This window comes from Epinephelus lanceolatus, chromosome 2 (genome assembly GCF_041903045.1).
Source record: "Epinephelus lanceolatus isolate andai-2023 chromosome 2, ASM4190304v1, whole genome shotgun sequence".
Lineage (NCBI taxonomy): Eukaryota > Metazoa > Chordata > Actinopteri > Perciformes > Serranidae > Epinephelus > Epinephelus lanceolatus.
In genome coordinates, this window is record NC_135735.1 from 41,098,156 (window position 1) to 41,112,749 (window position 14,594).

At 40.8% G+C, this 14,594-nt stretch overlaps 1 protein-coding gene across 1 annotated transcript in view; it reads right to left on the reverse strand.

The window, feature by feature from the left end:
- Positions 1 to 14,594, reverse strand: part of itfg1 (integrin alpha FG-GAP repeat containing 1) — a 190,447-nt gene that overhangs the window by 43,749 nt on the left and 132,104 nt on the right. Inside the window, exons 13-14 of the mRNA XM_033622339.2 lie at positions 6,591 to 6,619; positions 2,669 to 2,747 (exon numbers count right to left, since the gene is read on the reverse strand). Coding sequence (XP_033478230.1) covers positions 2,669 to 2,747; positions 6,591 to 6,619 — 108 coding nt within the window. The remainder of the gene's footprint in view (positions 1 to 2,668; positions 2,748 to 6,590; positions 6,620 to 14,594) is intronic.

Below are 14,594 nucleotides of genomic sequence, written 5' to 3' on the forward strand. Positions count from 1 at the left end.
TCCATCTTCTCTGCGGTGGGCGTGGGTGCAGGTGGTGATAGCTCCCCCCTCCCCCACTCTCCCAGCCTCTCCACTGTTGCTCTTTTTGCTCATTTGACTGCACATTTTAAACCAGCTGTGTGTGTGTGTGTGTGTGTGTGTGTGTGTGGGGGGGGGGGGGGAAGGGAGTGAAACTGTGAGTTATCTCACGCTTAAAGACGACTAAATACAGGACAGCTAGTGTTAACGGGGACCTAGAATGCTTTTCCTACATTTTCTGTAATTTCTGTGGGGTCACAGTATTAGACGTTCAAACTAAACGTAGCCAAAGTTTTGAATAATGAGATAAACATACGTATAAGTGATCCCTGTGAGCAAAAACCTCAAGCTTCAATATGCTCTGAATACTTTTTTTCTATTTTCGAGACAAGCCAACGTTCGCTTGTGATTAATTTCTTTAAATGGTCATCTGTTCCAGTCACGCTATTATAAGTGTTTACATTACATACACTGCTACATTAAGCGTCAGGGAAACATGTAATCTCAGTTGCAGATGTTGTCAATTTCTTCTTGATTTCATATAATTTTTCGTCTCGAAAACTTCTGCTTGTGAAGATTTTGGTTTGGACGTTTTTATTGGTGATTTTTCATAGTAGAAAGTGCAGCTATAGTCCGTTACAGTCATTTCCTGGCTGCAGAGGCAACAAGAGCACATATACGCTGACCAGTCAGAGGAGACTGGGCTTTTTTTTTTAGGAGGCAGGTTAATGAGACAGATTAAAATGGAGTGTCTCAGACAGACATTAAAACATACAAAAATGTTCAAGTAAAGACCCAACATAAAAATATGAACGTGAAAATGAGAATGATGGGTCCCCTGTAATATTTTGTCCACTCTGTGTTTTGGGCTTGGACACAGAACACGTAATTGAAAAGCCCGCAGCCATAGGAAGATTAGTTTCAGTAGTGTTTTGTCTCCAAGAGCTTATACCTGTCTAATCGTGGTGAAATAATAATGATGTTAGACTGTGATCTGTCTACTCTTTCTTTAAATATGTATATACTCCAACTGTGCCAACAGATAAATGAAACAGTGAAATCTGACAAAGTGGGATTACGCTACACACACACACACACACACACACACGGACTATATATATATCCCTGACCCCAGGCTGTCAGTGCATCTTGTCCTCATCCAGCTCTGTGTCCTTCCCACAATGTAACATCAACTAGGTTAACTGTGGCTAATACGGCACAGCATTGCTGTCCACAATGTCTCGGCCTATCTTCGTATGCATCTATCTCTCTCTACCTATGTATCCTTCCATCCTTATTAGACTGAAGTGGAAGAGTGGTGTATTAAGTGCAGGAATGTCTCATCCTGTGAAGATCCAGTGTCTCTACAGGTTAAAATATAGCAATCAATAAAGCTGAAGTCACAGGGCTTTCGATTGACATTAAGGAAATACTTGTCTTACAATGTGTGAGAGGGTGCACTGTGACCAAAACCTCCTACTGACAGCATAGTATCTTGTGTATTCCAGTACACAACACAGCCAGATGTTGACAGGACAGCTTAACAACAACAGAAGGGAGTAGCCCTTTGAGAATACATGAAGTGGAGCTGTCTGAGACTGAAAATTCATGATAAAACACTGACAAGTCAATGGGCAACATAAATTCACTTCCAAAACTCTTAATCACTCTGTCCTATCTAGTTCTGTGCACAGTCATCATCATCCGTTGTGAATGTTACTAAAAGAAGTAACAAATATGAGTGCCTAAGCGCTGCAAATGAAACTTTACACATCCACAAGTCGCAACTGTAACGAAAACACTGGTCCTTTCTGGAAAGATATGGACCTTGGACTTTAATGAGAAGCAAAAATGAGGAAGCTACAGCTTATTGGATGTTGCTTCACTGTGGAAGAAACTTCGGGGGGGAAAGGCCTCCAGTGTTTTACCAGCTTTCACAGTATTTTTCTATAATAGTCTTGCAGAATCTATGAGAAAATGGTATCCCATGGACAATGCCACTGCAGTAACTCCAGGCTGAATATTTGATTGATAGTGCAGAAGACTTGGATTCATCTTTTAAAAATGAATCTGAACAAGCAACAGTAGAATATCAATTTTCATGTAATAATCTAACATTTAGATTCATAGCAGCATTTTAGGAACTACAAATTGAAGTGAGACCTGCATTTATATGGGTATATAATTGCTTCAACATGAAGATATTATAAGTATGAACTACTGCCAACACACACACCAACACACACTTCGGATGCATCATGGAACAGGCATTACAGCCTTATCAAACTGATTAATTCTCCCCTCAGTTACAACAATCTCTGAGCATTTCTTTAGCTGCCCTTTCTGCTTCAGCCTTTGTCTTAGAGGCATAGAGGCTATTTTCTCTCTTTCTTTTTGATGAAAACAACCAAATAAAATCAATACGTCCCTCTTCTTCACATTCTATGTTTTCTTAAAATCCTCCAAAACAAACGCCGTGGTGCTGCGCCAGACTAAGGACAGCTGTCACTGGTTAAGTTATTAATAAATCTAAGGTGGCTGTATGAAAGCCCAGACGGTGACATTTTCTGGCTATTCTTTGTCACTGAAGTGGGTAGTTTGGCACAAGAAGTGAAAGCTTCCATGGAAAGACATTAAAAAGAGTCCTTACCTGAGGCGTTTTTCAGGTAGCCATTGGAGTCTGTTGTGGTGTACATGACATAGGGCCCTGGCTGGTTAACACCAAAAGGCTGCAAAAACACAAATACAAATTAAAGAAAAGTGAGATTTTGACATTTTGCAAGGATCCTTTCACATCAGTTTTCTGTCGGTGAGGGTGAAAGAGGAAAGGGAGCAACAAGCAGGGGAGGGGTAGAAGAGAAATACAGAAAGATGAGAGCGAGAGTGGGCAGGAAGACAGGCAGGCATGTTGTCACCACAGTAACCTTGAGCAGTTTTTTTTTGTTTGTTTTATTTTGACAAGGTGACATGTCTGACCTAGCTGGCTTGAATCTGACTGAGCGTAAATGAGTGTGACGGCTGCGTGTTTTTGCGCCTGTGTGGGCGGATTCAGAGAGGTTGTCTTATCTCTTCATTACCAAAGGATGACAACTAATGAAGAGATCTGTCGAGCCATCCTTCGTTCTACATCAGCTAATCATGAGCTTGTTACACACGTACACATGCACGCTGCAAGAGAGACTTGGCCCTTTATGCTGTGACACTCAGCAGTCGGGTGAGGACGGAATAGAAATGAGGTCAAAAAAGAGAGAGAGAGAAAGATGAGAAAGCCACAGAGGAGCAGATTAGTGGGCTCAAAGAAAGACGAAGAGGAAGAGGAAGAGAGGTGTGACTAAGAAGAAGAGGAGCAGGAGAGTGAAATGAAAAGATAGAGGGGGTGATGGATGGGAGAGGAGAAGAGTAGAAACAGCCGCAAGCTCCACTCGTCTACTGCATTCATCATACCTTTCAGTTAGACAACAAGCGGGTGGAAGAGTAGACAGACAGAAAACCAAAACAACTCTAATACCTGCACCCTCTTGTTGATGTCAAACCTAATGTGCTTTCCACTGGTGAAAGGTTACATAAGGAGAGATGCTATTGGCTGCTGTAGTTGTGTCACATTTCTCTGTCCACCTACACATGATCATTAGACATTAGCTCTTTGGGGGGAAATAAAAGAAACTAAAAGCTAACTGCTCCATAAATTGGTGGCTACATTTAAAAATGTATTTCACTGCTGGAATGATGCTCTTTTCATAAAACTGGCCTTCTATGCAGTAGAGAGACACAAATATTTCTAAAATTGGTACATTACCAGAGAAGACAGAGAAAAAGGGCTGTGGCATTCACTTTTGCTTAAGAGAAAGAAAACCTACTACTATCAGAATGTACTGCATTGGTGGGTGTGGGTGTAGTGATTCGAGCCTGGCTTTTTTGATACAGGAAACAGTTTAATGGCTGGCTGGTAACAAACAAATTACACTTAAATGGTAAGCTTAAATATGTTTCTGAAAACATTTGAGGTGAGAAATAGGCAATGCAGTAATGAAATCTTGGTTCATATTTGATCAGCAATGCTTAGTTTTATAGTTTGATCAGAGCTTGAGAGAGAAAGGGAGCGGGGAGGCTTTAACTCTCAATCCACTTCTCTTTGTGTCCGTGGTGGCCGGCATACGAAAACGAAGAAGTGCAATCTGCAGTTTGAAGAACAGCCCTTGAGCTGGTGACAATCTGGTGGATTTGAGCTGAGAGCTGAGCAAGGAGATCTGGGTGCTAGTAAGATGGAGGGAAGTTTACCATAGTTAATTTACACATACTACATAAAGTCATGACACAGAGCTGGTTGAAAATCTACAAAGTATCCCTCTAACTCCAAAAGAGCTCATTGTATGCTTTACATGCAAAACCTTATGTCACCTTTAAACCAAGACAATGATGCGAGTTGTGAGTCATCATGACTCTATCTGTATGAGTGACCCTGGGATACAGTTCAGAGGCTGTCTGGTTTTGGTGAACTGGCACTGCTACCAGGAACGAAAATTAACTCAAAGACACCAACATTTAAATGTCTTTTAACCCACTCCCCACAAAGACAGAGCAAAAGAGAAAGAAGAGCGAGACTGACAAATAGAAAGTGTGCATGTGTAGACTATTAAGAGTCAGGAAAAGTGCACAAGGACAGACAGAGAGATGAAACTGGTTATTAGCTCAGTGTAATTCTCAGGTTTATCAGTAAAATGTCTGAACTGCAATGCAGACAAGTCTTTGCTGACAGTAACAAGCAGGGGGGCAGCTGTCTCATGAATGGGTCCAATGCATGTCCAACAGACCTGTGACACATGCGCATCTGCTGTCTGAAAGAGGTCTTATTCTGCAATTTAACTAATAGCTACAGCCATCAGATAATGCTATAGAGTAGAACACTGTTTATGGTGCTTGGCTAATTTCAACTTTGGGTTGTTTATTCTTATGAGGGACCTAGTAGTGAGGCTGTGTCTCAACCAACATTAGCACTCTAAGAAAAACATTTCAAGGAGGCTGTGTTGAATAAAAGGAAAGGTGCTGACACAGAGCAATCCTACAAAAACAAAACAAACAAAAGATGCAGGGTCATCTGACAAAACAGTTGAACCTAGCTTTATTTTTGCAGCAATGCAAAAACATGCAAGGGCACATTCAATGAGGATCACTTTATAACCTGAATGGCATGTTTTTGCTGTTTACTTTGTGATTGTTGAGATGGAGGATAAAATAATTGCTGCTGTGGTTTATAAAATGAAAATGAAATGAAATGTTTTGGCATCTCTGATGAAGCCCTCAAACTTAAGATCTATTAATCAAACTGGCCTTCCTGGACTGCGTCTTCTCTCCAGAATCTGAAGCAACACGTACCCATCAGCAGTTTTATGCAAAGCTGTTTTCAGTCTGAACAGCTGGTGAGGTGGTGTAATTGCTTTGTCTGATCACAATTTCAACAGCCTTCAATCTGCTGATTTGATGTCTTTTAAAGGAGTAATTCAAAAGATCATCCTTTGCTGTTACCTCTGTTTCTGTGTATTTTTTGTCGTTGTTTGTTCTGAGTTTGTACATTTAAGTATCTGTATCTTTCAAACATGTATGGATACTGTTTTCTTGACCAAGCTTTTGTTAAAAAACAAATTCTAACATCACAAATGGAACTTAAGACCACGGAGGGAGCGCTTTGAAATGCCCTAGTGAACTTTGTTAAAGCTTTTCTAAATCAAACTGATAGGCACTGTCTGGCCTTGTCATGTGGACGTGAAGCCTTGGATACCTCATCAACTTCCCGAATGTGAGCAGATGGTAACAATACAAACAGATACTTGTTATAAAAGTATGAGTACAAACCCAGTCTCAGTAGAGGCCATTACTGTCAAAGTGTCCCTGAGAAAACAACAAGCAACCAACCCCAAAATATTTCTACAAGGACAGGAGCTGGAAAACAGATATACCTGGCATTTATTTGCCCTTGTATTAAAAAAAAATCTTACACTGATATTTTATTGGAAAATGCCAAGTAAAATGAATGGCATGAGATACAACACAGTAAATATGGCGACAGACTTGTATTATGAGGTCTGTTATTTGTTTCCATTGAGAAAAAGCAGAGGGATATGGACAGGTAGATATTATACGCCATTTATCGCATAAAAACAAAATTCATTTATTTTGTGCTTTCCTTTTTTGTACTTTTTTTGGCTGCACTATAGGCACTTTACATATAAAGAGGAGCTTGAACTGCCTTAGAGCTTAAAAAACACATCACCCATTCAAATCCCCTTCCCTAATTTCCTGAATATAAAGTTGACCCTCCCTATAGACGTAAAGTTTGGCCAGCAGTCAGGATATTCTAATCTCTCTCTTCCTGCTGAAAAAAAAAATGCTGAGTACAGACTCTGGAGGAAGATAAAGATGTATGCATGCATGGGAAGATAAGTGCAATAGGTACGAGACAGTACACCCAGACAAACACACCTGGTCAGACTGGTCAGTGGGCAGACAGATAAGAAACAGTTTTACTTTCTGATGCTGTCATTACAAAAGCAGAAAAACAAAGACAGATTTCTTACCTTGACATCGTCTGAGAGGCCGCTGAGCACTGAGGAAGACAGAAATGCCAGAGTTAGATCATGTTGCTCAGCATGTGTTACATGTCCAACAAACACACTTTGTTGCAGAACAAGCATCATCGGCGATGGTGCTGTTGCTGTACCCTAAGGGCCACCCTATCAACATGTATCAAGCGGGTCACAGTCGAAAAGAAAATAAACTTTTGTTACACAATGACTCAAGTTCGACTGTGAGCTGCGAGCTGAAATAAAAACAATCAAACTCGTATTAACTGTACTTAAGCGTTCCTCACGTTCACAGTATATTTCATGTAATTGAATGATCTTTTCTGTGTGCTAGTTGAATGTGGACAAGACAAACAACCAAAGAAAGGAGAGAGGGAGGCTTAGAAATAAATTGCCAATGATGAGAAACATAAAAAATAAATGTGCATGCTATTAACGTTGCGTGTGCACGTATATGTGCACGCTAAGGAAGCATTTCACTTATTTGTGTGTACAAGTGGAGTGAGGACAAAATCCGCTGAATTGCTAATCAGTCATTAGAGAAGTGACTTTATTAGCATACTAATGGGGTCCTGGGTCTAGGTTGCCTTGATTTGCCTGATGGAGTCATGCTGAAGCCCAATACTCTGTTAATAAGGTCTGCACCCAGCGCTGTACTAAACAGCAGCCAAACTCAATGCACCTATTCAAAGGGAACATCACAGTACCCCTGGCTCCATCATGCAGGCAGTGGGTGGATGAAGCCTCCATATTGGATTGTTCAGCACTAATTTGCAACAAAAATGTTAATCACAAACATTTACTGTACACATAGCCTCAATAACCCATCTGAACAAAAGTGAGCACTGTAATTATTTTGTGAAGGGTTTGCTGTTATATAAAGGCTCTTTATAATGGGTTGCTAGAATACAATATGTGGAGCTTCGGCAGGTGACAGGGGACCCTGATGTTACTCTGATATTCACAATAAACTGTGGAATGTCCCCTGTTGCATGATCTCCATTCATCCATTCATTCAATCACAATTCATTCTTGTCCGTAGCTCCAGATTCACTCATCACCGTGGTCTGTCTATTCATACTTCAACACTGTTTAGAATATTTATAGACCTGTGCAGCACACCATCAAGAATTAGTGAAAAATACCTACAGTGGCTTACATACAGCATCAACAGTGTTTTATGAAACACTTCTGGAGTGTTTTCTAACGGACAAATACGTTTCTGTTTCTACAAATGTGTCATTTCACAACATCTCAGAGATGCTTGTGTCAATACACAACCCACGCAAGTCCATTTGTTTATCCACTTGCACACCTGTGAAGTGAAGGGAGCCATTCACATCACACAAATCTCATCCTTCTCTACGTTGTTCACTTGTGAAGGATATCTACAATGGACAATTAAAACATTTGGATTAGCAAGGACAATAAAAGTAATAAATCAAATGAATGTTAGATAAGAACCTTCCTTTTCTTCCTGCGTACTTTTCATGTTGCACACTTGTTAATTATTTTTAGGATTTAGGATGCCTGTCTGCCGGCTCATTGGTCTGTCCACCACATATGTCCTGACTGATACCACAACAACTGTTTGATTAATTGCCATAAAATCTGGTCCTGTAAGGTTGAACCCCACTGACATTGGTGATAATTAGACCTCTTCTTTAGTATGACCATAAGGTTTACTTTTGTAGTTCTGGACACATTATCATTTAGGAATTTCGTACAGACGTTAATGTTGCCCCTATGGAATAATAACTTTAATGATCCCTTACTTTTCATCTGGCATCATCATCATGCCAAAAAGTTAAGTACAATACTTGACTGAGACCAAATAACTGCAAAAGTAAAGACACTCCCATCAGCATCAGCTGTACTTGTGCTAATTAGGGGTGTCCCCCATAATTAACATGGCAGAACCTGATTGATCAAGTCATGCCTATCATGTTTTCTTTTGCTCACTGATCAAACATTAGTTTCCATTTCCACACCTGAAAAAAGCGCTGAAACACCCAATTAAAACAATTTGTCGACTTATTTTATAACAAAGAGTATCCACCCAGCACTGTTTTTTGTGTGTGTAGGTGTGTTTGTAGGTGCAGCAGCAGTGCTGTCCACAGTACTGGAAGGGAGTAGAAGAGATCGATAGACAGACAGACAGAACACATCACTTAGTTTGGTTCCTGCTTGCTTTCTGTCACTGTAAACAGAACTTTCAACTTTCTCATAGGGAGAGAATGAGAGGGGCAATGCAGACAGTTGTTTCTACATGCCTCCCCAGCTGATTTTGACAAAGAACCGTTCATAAGTTTACAAGAGCATCACGTGCCTACTGCCTAATTTACACCCAAATAGGTTATATATCATGATTTATTTGGACAAACCACACAGTTCTATGTAAAATCAGACATTCAACACCGCTATATAGCCCAGATGGATTCATCCCTTCTTTTGGCTGTGGCTCAGAGGTAGAGCGGGTCATCCACCAATCAGAAGATCAGCGGTCTGATCCCCGGCTCCTCCAGTCTGCATGTTGAGGTATACTTGAGCAAGATACTGAACCCCGAATTGCTCCAGATGATGCTTCCATCGGTGTGTGAGTGTGTTTAAAAAAAAAACTGAGTAGCAGGTGGTAGCCTTGGCCACCAGTTTATGAATGTGTGTGTGAATGGGGGGATGTGAATCATAGTGTCAAAAGCGTTTTGAGTGGTCGGATGACTAGAAAGGCGCTATACAAATGCAGGTCCATTTACCATTTCGTAACAACAATTTCCCACAACTGCGATCATTGGCAAATAAGGCTCCTTAAACCTAACTAGGGATGCACCAAAATGAAAATTTGTGGCCGAAGCCGAATAAAATTAAACGCTTGGCCAAATACCGAATGCCGTTGTTTAGTTTTTCATTAGTTTTTGCAGATGAACCCCCTCCAGATTAGTGTTGTCACGGTACCAAAATTGGAACGTATCACGGTTCTGAGTAGTACCACGATACCACAGCGAAAATAAGGCAGATGTGTCTTTTGTCATTTATAAAAAGATAAATCACTTTTCTATAATACATCAATGATATTTCAATAGAATAAATTACTTACTGACTTATTCATACTTCAAAAACAGCATCAATAAGTGATTAACATAGGGGGGATCAAAATAAAATAAATAAATAAAATAAAAATCAACTAAAAATCAACCAGCTACTTCTGGGCAGTCATGACACCAAGAAGAGGAAATTATTGGACCTGGAGCCAGACTTCTCCGTCGCCGGTAAGCCGTTATCTTGCGCCGCGGAGCACTCTGGCCGCCGTATTTGACAGGAATACATTCCTGTCTGTGTCTGTGACCCCCGTTCAACCCACAACCGGCAGGATTCGCCTTTCGTTTCTGCTGCTGGTTGAAATCTGTACTCACACAGCGTGCTCCTGAATGACTTCTTTTGCTCGCACAAAACTATTTTTAGTCGCAAATGCGAGTAAAATGCTCGCACCGTAGAGCTCTGTGGAAAACAAATCACTGTAGCGTATATAAACAAATCTAACCTACAAGTAAAAATAAATCAATAATAACTTTCACTGCTTAAAGACACTCAATAGCTCAGCTAATACCTGAAATGTCACTGGAAAACAAACCACTGCAGCAGCATGTTGAGTGCCAGGTGGCCAGCGCGCGCCGTTATTGGACGGTGCATGGACACTCACCCTCTTGTGATTGGACTTTGAACTTATCCCACAGTAGTGGTACCTGAGGTACCGTAGTACTACGGTACTCCAACATTATGGTATCATATGTACGGTGTTGTTTTGGTACCATGGTCTACGGTTGGTACCAGTATACCCTGCAACACTACTCTAGATAGTTCAGTATTACATTCTTTGCAAACCACTTTTCTTCTATCACTCTCCAACACTTTGAAATATTGCCACACTGCCGACATTTTACTCAGTCCGTCACCGCACGCTGTTTGATTGTGTCATCAAAACACGCCGCTATTATTCGGCCTTGCTTTTCACTTACCGTATTTTTCCAAATACTAGCCCGGGCGTTTATTTCACAAAATCGATTTTGACCCCAGGTGTTTAAAAGAACCAGGGGCAATTTGCTCAAGGCTTTTATTTTTTTTTTTGCACCGACCTGCACCAGGCTGTTACTTGGTTACAGTTCCTGTCCAGTATGTTTTTAGTGCAAAAATACTGTATAATGTAGGGGTGAGTTTGTGTACAAAAATCTCTAAACATTTAGAGTTGGTCATTTTTTTCGTGTATATGTGTATACGGGTTTCACCGCTGGATGGTGCTATTGCATTATACCAGTAAAGTCCCAGTTATCTGAATACCAACCGAACGGGCCATTTAACCAACAGTTACAGGCCGCCACACTGAAATATTGCCATCCCGACAGTCCGCCATCCCAAATTCTGGTCCCTGAGTCCTGACAGTAAGCTATGGCGAGCCTGTAGAAGCTGTATTCCCCTTGCACGTCAGGGATTTTCACCGGGGACGCACGTGAGTAATTCAGGCTGACATTACCTTTTTTTCAGCGAACTCTTCTGGTAATTTTATTAAAAGGCATTACATATAGGTCCACAGTAACTTATTATTATTATTATTATTATTATTATTGGGTCTTATAAGAGTGAGCTACAATGAGTACCGGTCCATCAAATCACAGCATCCGCGGTGAGAGGACATGGAATTGTGTGCGCTTTTACGCACGCGGGTAAAGGCGATCACGGATATTTGATGTGGGAAAGATGTAGCCAGATGTATTACCTGTTTTAGATACATGGCTGTCTGTCCGTCCGTCTGTAGCACGAGTCATGTGCACCACTTCACCACCGACCCGTGCGTAAAAGCGCAAACAGTCCCTCAAGGAGGGACAGCCATGAGGCAATGAATGAGGAAATAATCGCCCGGGCGTTTAATCGGACCGGCGTTTAATACGCAAAACGGGGTCAAACCCCCGGCGGCTATTAGGTGCCTGGCGGCTATTTGCCACCGGGCGACTATTTGGAAATATACGGTATTCCACCGAATACCGAATGTGTGTTTTTTTGCAATATTCGGCCGAATATATTCGGTTACTGAATATTCGGTGCATCACTAAATCTAACTGTTATAGTCGACTATAAGGGGTCCCCCTTAGGGTAAATTGGCAAATGTTAACCTGCTAACACGATAAACTAACCTGGCAAACATCAACATGCTGAAAGCAATGTGCTCATGTGCAGCATCACTGTAGCACTGGATTATCCAAAGAAAGTGTGACCAGTGATGCCAATGTGGAATGCAAACGCAGTGATGGTCCGGGGTTAAGGACTGCATTGCATCATTTTCTTGTACTCTGAGCCCTGTACTTGGTAACCCTTCTGCCATCACTTTGTGTGAATAAACACGATGATTTTTTTTCTTTTAAAGCTTGGATTTAAAAAGAAATGGCGTATGTGTGGCAAGGGCAAATTTGTTTCTTTGAAGTTCACAAGCCTATTAATTATATGCCTGAAGCGGAATTCAAATGGAGCTCCCATCAAAGACAAACATGTGTTCCTTGACCCTGACTGACCACACTGCATTTATGCTGCTACTTAACCTTCTTGATAAACAGGTTTCAGTTTAATTTCATCAGGGAAAAACACTTTCATTTCTTATCAAGGCTCTTGTTGTTGAAATTTAACATTGCTTTTCAAAGCGTGTTCCAAAATCACTTAGGTATTCTAGAAAACTGTAAACAACAAGGCTACAAAATGTTTTCAAGTCAAGGATATCAAAACAGGCCTGCAGTGACCACAGATCATTGATCATCTAATGAGACTGTAAAAACTACAGTGATGGCTTTGTACTGTATATTTACTCACTGTGAGTATAATGTATGTGAGAGAGAAATCAGAAACTCTAAAATGACTGCAGTTAGTGCCCAAAGCCCAAGGCTGTTTCTGGCTGTTCGAGTACCCCAGAAGTTGAGTTAAACTGAATAAAACTAAAAAAAAAAAAAAAAAAAAATCACCAGGTTATTTTACTATTTATGAGATCAAAGCCTTTAGTACTGTCAGTGAAAGTCTGACCCTAATGCACCAAAGTGGTCAGACACAGCCCTGCATGTAATTATACTGCTCATCAACTCTGAGCAAACACCACATCAACACATCACAGACTTTGGGCTAAAGTCATCTATGAAGGACACAGATGATCAATACATCTAAGGGATGAGATTATTCATTGCTTGTTTGAATTTCATACTGTTTGGGGTCAGGCTACAGGCATCACTGTCACTGACACTGTAAATCAATAATGCAGAGGGATTAGACTGTCATTTGTCTGAAGTCAGCCTCATTTGGGGTAATAGGGAAAGAGAACATAGGACATAAAACATAAGACCCTAGCAGAGCAAAAACCTATAGCAAAATCAGCACAAACCCCAAACTATAGAACCTCATCCATTAAAGGCACGCTTCACTCATCCCCAAAGGACCATTAGTATATAAATTACTCACCCGCGTTATAGTGAATTTATTAAAGGGGAACTAACGTTTTTTTCAACCTGGGCCCTATTTTCCAATCAACTTTTATCTAAATGAGTGATAGGATGTTCAGTATTTGACATTACTCCAGTACGAAGCTAGGGCTGACTTGCCTGCAGCTTGTGAACGCACGCTGTATTAAATAATAGGGCACTCAGACCGCGTCAAACAACATCAAAATACGTCCACTAAAAGTGCATTTTTTTTCACACAGATAGGCTCGGATTGTTAGTATAATTATCCGACAATATAACAGAAAGGAGAAATGAACGTCTGTGTTTACCTTTAGCTGGAATTGGACATATTTGTTGTGGCACGTCAAAACACTTCCTCTGCCTGCTCCCTCTCTCTCTCCTCGTCCCTCTTCAATGAGCTCTGCATCTGTGTATGTCCGTGTACTCCGTGTGCAAATAAATACAAATTAATGCGGTCATCAAATTCAAATGGCTCATCCAGATCCAGTTGGTCAAAATCGGGTAAAAATTCAGCCATGACTACTCCAAACAGTTGTATTTGTAAGCTTGCTCCAGCAGTAACTTCCTGCAACAACTTGTGAGACCAACTGCTGTAAAACACCATAGACTGTATAGTAAAACACCAAAGAAGAAGAAGAATCTCGCGAGACGTGAGATTTCAGAGCCAGACTTTCAGTCTCTGAGTGAGTGTTTTGACTTGCCACAACAAACATGTCTGAATTTTTACCTGATTTTGACCAACTGGATCTGGATGAGCCATTTGAAATGACCGCCCGTATTTATTTGAACACGTAGTACACGGACGTACACGGAGGCAGAGCTCATTGAAACTGAAGAGTGGACGAGGAGAGAGAGGGAGCAGCAACAGGCAGAGGAACATGTCCGAATCCAGCTAAAGGTAAAGACAGACGTTCATTTCTCCTTTCTGTTATGTTGTTGGATAAATATACTAACAATCCGAGCCTATCTGTGTGGAAAAAATGCACTTTTAGTGGACGTATTTTGACGTTGTTTGACGCTGTCTGAGTGCCCTATTATTTAATATAGCGCATGTTCACGGGCTGCAGGCAGGTCAGCCCTAGCTTCGTACTGGAGAAAGGTCACATATTGAACATCCTATCACTCATTTAGACAAAGGTAATGTTAGTTACCCTTGTTTTTCTCGCATACCTTCGGTGAAAAAAGAATCCAAAAATTGAAAAAAATCTTGATACAGTAAAATCAGTCCACATTTAAAAACAGCAAAACTATACCAATACATTGATTAACAAAATCTCACAACTTGTGCAGTATAACTGAAGTCTCATTTATCCAGTGGTATGCTCAGTACTTCCCAGACTGTCCTTTCTGACGAACTCAACTCAACATGAAACTTCTATGCTTGCTTCAAAGCCAGACTCCATTGACAAAAACAGTAATTTTACCTCAACGAACACAGGAGCTGCTGGTCTACAGCTGCCTCAATCAGTAGTTTGTTTGTTTATTGTTTGACTTAACTGAATCCAAACTA